General features: G+C 54.4%; 1 protein-coding gene across 1 annotated transcript; it reads left to right on the top strand.

Moving 5' to 3' along the window:
* The first annotated feature begins 307 nt into the window (after positions 1-307).
* On the top strand, positions 308-1,257 carry LOC123440763 (protein LURP-one-related 11-like). Its single transcript, XM_045117312.1, has one exon. It carries the CDS (start codon positions 424-426, stop codon positions 1,003-1,005), a length of 582 nt encoding a protein of 193 aa, XP_044973247.1. The 5' UTR covers positions 308-423; the 3' UTR covers positions 1,006-1,257.
* The last annotated feature ends 1,454 nt before the right edge of the window (positions 1,258-2,711 follow it).

Below are 2,711 nucleotides of genomic sequence, written 5' to 3'. Positions count from 1 at the left end.
TTCTTCTTAATAGAGTACAAGACGGATGAATCTCTAAACGGCTAGAGTATGTGTAAAATCAGAACCATAGCTTCTTCTTAATAGAGCAGCCTTGCTTTGTTTAACACTGCAGCATTGCATTCCAGGTTTCAACTGTTGGATGAATCTCTAAACGTGATGCTTATCGTATGCTGGCTGGTGTACAGTAGTACAAGACGGAGCATAAATAACTAGTCTATGTCTATCCTAAGCGCGTGAGCGTGTCGCACACAGTGCCTTTTAACTAATCCGGGCACGGATCGAGAGCAAAGTAGTTGAAGCATCCCTCTACAAATAGCTAGGGTGAGAAACCAACCACTGCACCCACCGTCCCAATCATCCCAGCATCATAATTCATTAGCAGAGCACAGCAATCTTTCTTCTTCGTCGACGTCCTCTCGTCAAATGGCCAAGATCCAGCCCCTCCCCGCGCCCCCCTCGCCGCCGTCCTCCCATGATCACCGCCAGGGCCAGCGGGCGTACACGGTGTGGATGAAGTCGCTGGTGTTCAACGGCAACGGCTGCGCGGTGTACGGGCCCGACGGCGCCATCGCCTTCCGCGTCGACAACTATGGCTGCAGGGGCGGCCGCGAGGTCCTCTTCATGGACGGCGCCGGCAACGCCCTCATCAGGATCAGGCGCAAGGGCTTCCGCATGTTCAGGAGGTGGGAGGTCAGCCGGTGCGAGGAGGAAGAGTCGACGCCGTGGTTCACCGTCCGCCGAGCCGACAAGGGCGGTGCCGCCGTGGCGATGCACGGCGGCGCAAGGACGTGCTACAGGATCGTCGGGTGCTCCGGCGCGCGCAAGCCGGAGTACAGAGTCCGGGCCGTGGACGGCGCGGTGGTGGCGGAGGTGGCTAGGAAGCAGACGCCGGCGGGGGTGGTGCTCGGGGAGGACGTGCTGACGCTGACGGTGGCGCCGGAGGTGGATCACCTGCTCGTCTTGGGCTTGGCGGTCGTGCGCGGCCTCATGAACCGCTCCTTGTGAGTTTGTGATGGATGCATGGAGACGACAATACTCTTCTTCTCGTTCAGTTCTGTAGCTAGGAACGTCGTAGGTGGTTCATGCGACCATTTTTTTATTCAGACGAACGGTTCGGAAAGTTTTTGCCCAAACTGAGGACATGATCACTCTTTTTGGTGTATGATTTTTTTCCCTTCTCAAAGGGTTTTTCAAGACCATAATTGTACTTGTAACGCAACACACAAGTTGTCCAATGATTGCATAAATCTTTGGATATGTTTGGTTTCCAGATTGTAAGCACAAGCAAGAATCTAGAGCCGGACCCCTCTAACCTTCTTTAAATGCTCGGACAGACTGTTTAATAACGAAAAAACGATTAAGACAGACCACTGAAACCGGTCTCGAACGTCTAGACTGACCAACATCCTTCATTTTCAACCCAAAAATTAAGCGGATATGGGAAAGTCCGGGCACGCCCGCCTGACCCGTGCTGGTCCACGTTGGACCGCATGTACCCCACATATATTCATCACCATTCGCCCGCCGGACCAAATCCTAGCCACTTCACTCCACTCCCCTTCACTCCCATCCGCCACCCAAACTCACCTCCGGCGTGGTGGGGAGCGGATCTGAGTCTTTCACTTCGAGGTCTATCGACCACGAGCTTGTCCCACGTGGCCTCGAGGAGGAGATGGCCGTCCGGTTTGTGCTTCGCTGCTCCCGGGGGATGGCCGCACGACGGCAGCGCTCCGACTCGCAACGTCGGAAATCCATTGCGTCCGCACAACCGATGCTTGGATCCGACGTTGCTACCTCACCGGAGGCGGTGCGGTCCGTCTGGCGTCTGAATGCCGTGGCGAAAGCGCAACCCCTTCGTTGGTGCGCCGAGCACGAAGCATGGCCGTCCTCGAACGATGTCATGGCGCGGCGTGCCCGCCGGACGAGGCACGGGCACGGGATGCGGCGGAGACCCTCGTGGCGGTGGATGTTGGAGAGGCAGAGTCACACTCTTCGGCGCCCTGTAGGGTGCACCAGTGCGGGCGACACAACCGCGTCGTGGTGGACGTCGGCTCCTCCCAGGAAGGATCCCTCATCGACCTCACGTCGACTGGCACCGTATGGGTTACGAGCTCCGACAAGGAAGAGTAGGGCATGGGAGACGGCGGGAGCTCGACCCCCGTGAGCGGGCTAGTGTCTCATGACCTACTCTACCTTGCCGCTGACTGGACCGACACTGTGATCGAGGGGCGCAGCCAGCAGCCGGACATGGGCAACGACAGAGCCAGACGAGCTCCGCTTAGTATTAGATTTACGTTGCATGTAATGGTATAGATTTAAGGTTTCTAATTTAAGGTATCCGGATGTAGTATGCATTATATAAGCCGTGACCGATCAATGTCCGTGAATGCGTCTGGATGCATCCGCATGCGTTTGAGGGATCGAATTTTCAAGGTCCGGCTATAGATGATTTTATTCCGTAGTTCTTCATAGAAAGATTAGCATACAATAAAAGAAATGCTTTTACAATAACAAGGAATCATACCTGTCATGATTGAGCACGATGACGAACGGGACCGAACGGAAAAAGTAAGACAAAGTGGATCGTAGGAAGCCTAATCTTTACCTACTAATAAAGCAAATAGTGCTTCTTCCATACGTCATCCAAATTGCCCTTAAAGTTGACTAAAATTACCCACCAAAGCCACCTATAAGTCATAAAAAACGTTTCA

This window comes from Hordeum vulgare, chromosome 3H (genome assembly GCF_904849725.1).
Source record: "Hordeum vulgare subsp. vulgare chromosome 3H, MorexV3_pseudomolecules_assembly, whole genome shotgun sequence".
Lineage (NCBI taxonomy): Eukaryota > Viridiplantae > Streptophyta > Magnoliopsida > Poales > Poaceae > Hordeum > Hordeum vulgare.
This window is presented reverse-complemented; position numbering and strand designations above follow the sequence as displayed.

What these genes read in the sequence shown, in the direction of transcription:
- LOC123440763 (XM_045117312.1), top strand. Translation starts at nt 424, where the DNA reads ATGGCCAAGATCCAGCCCCTCCCCGCGCCCCCCTCGCCGCCGTCCTCC.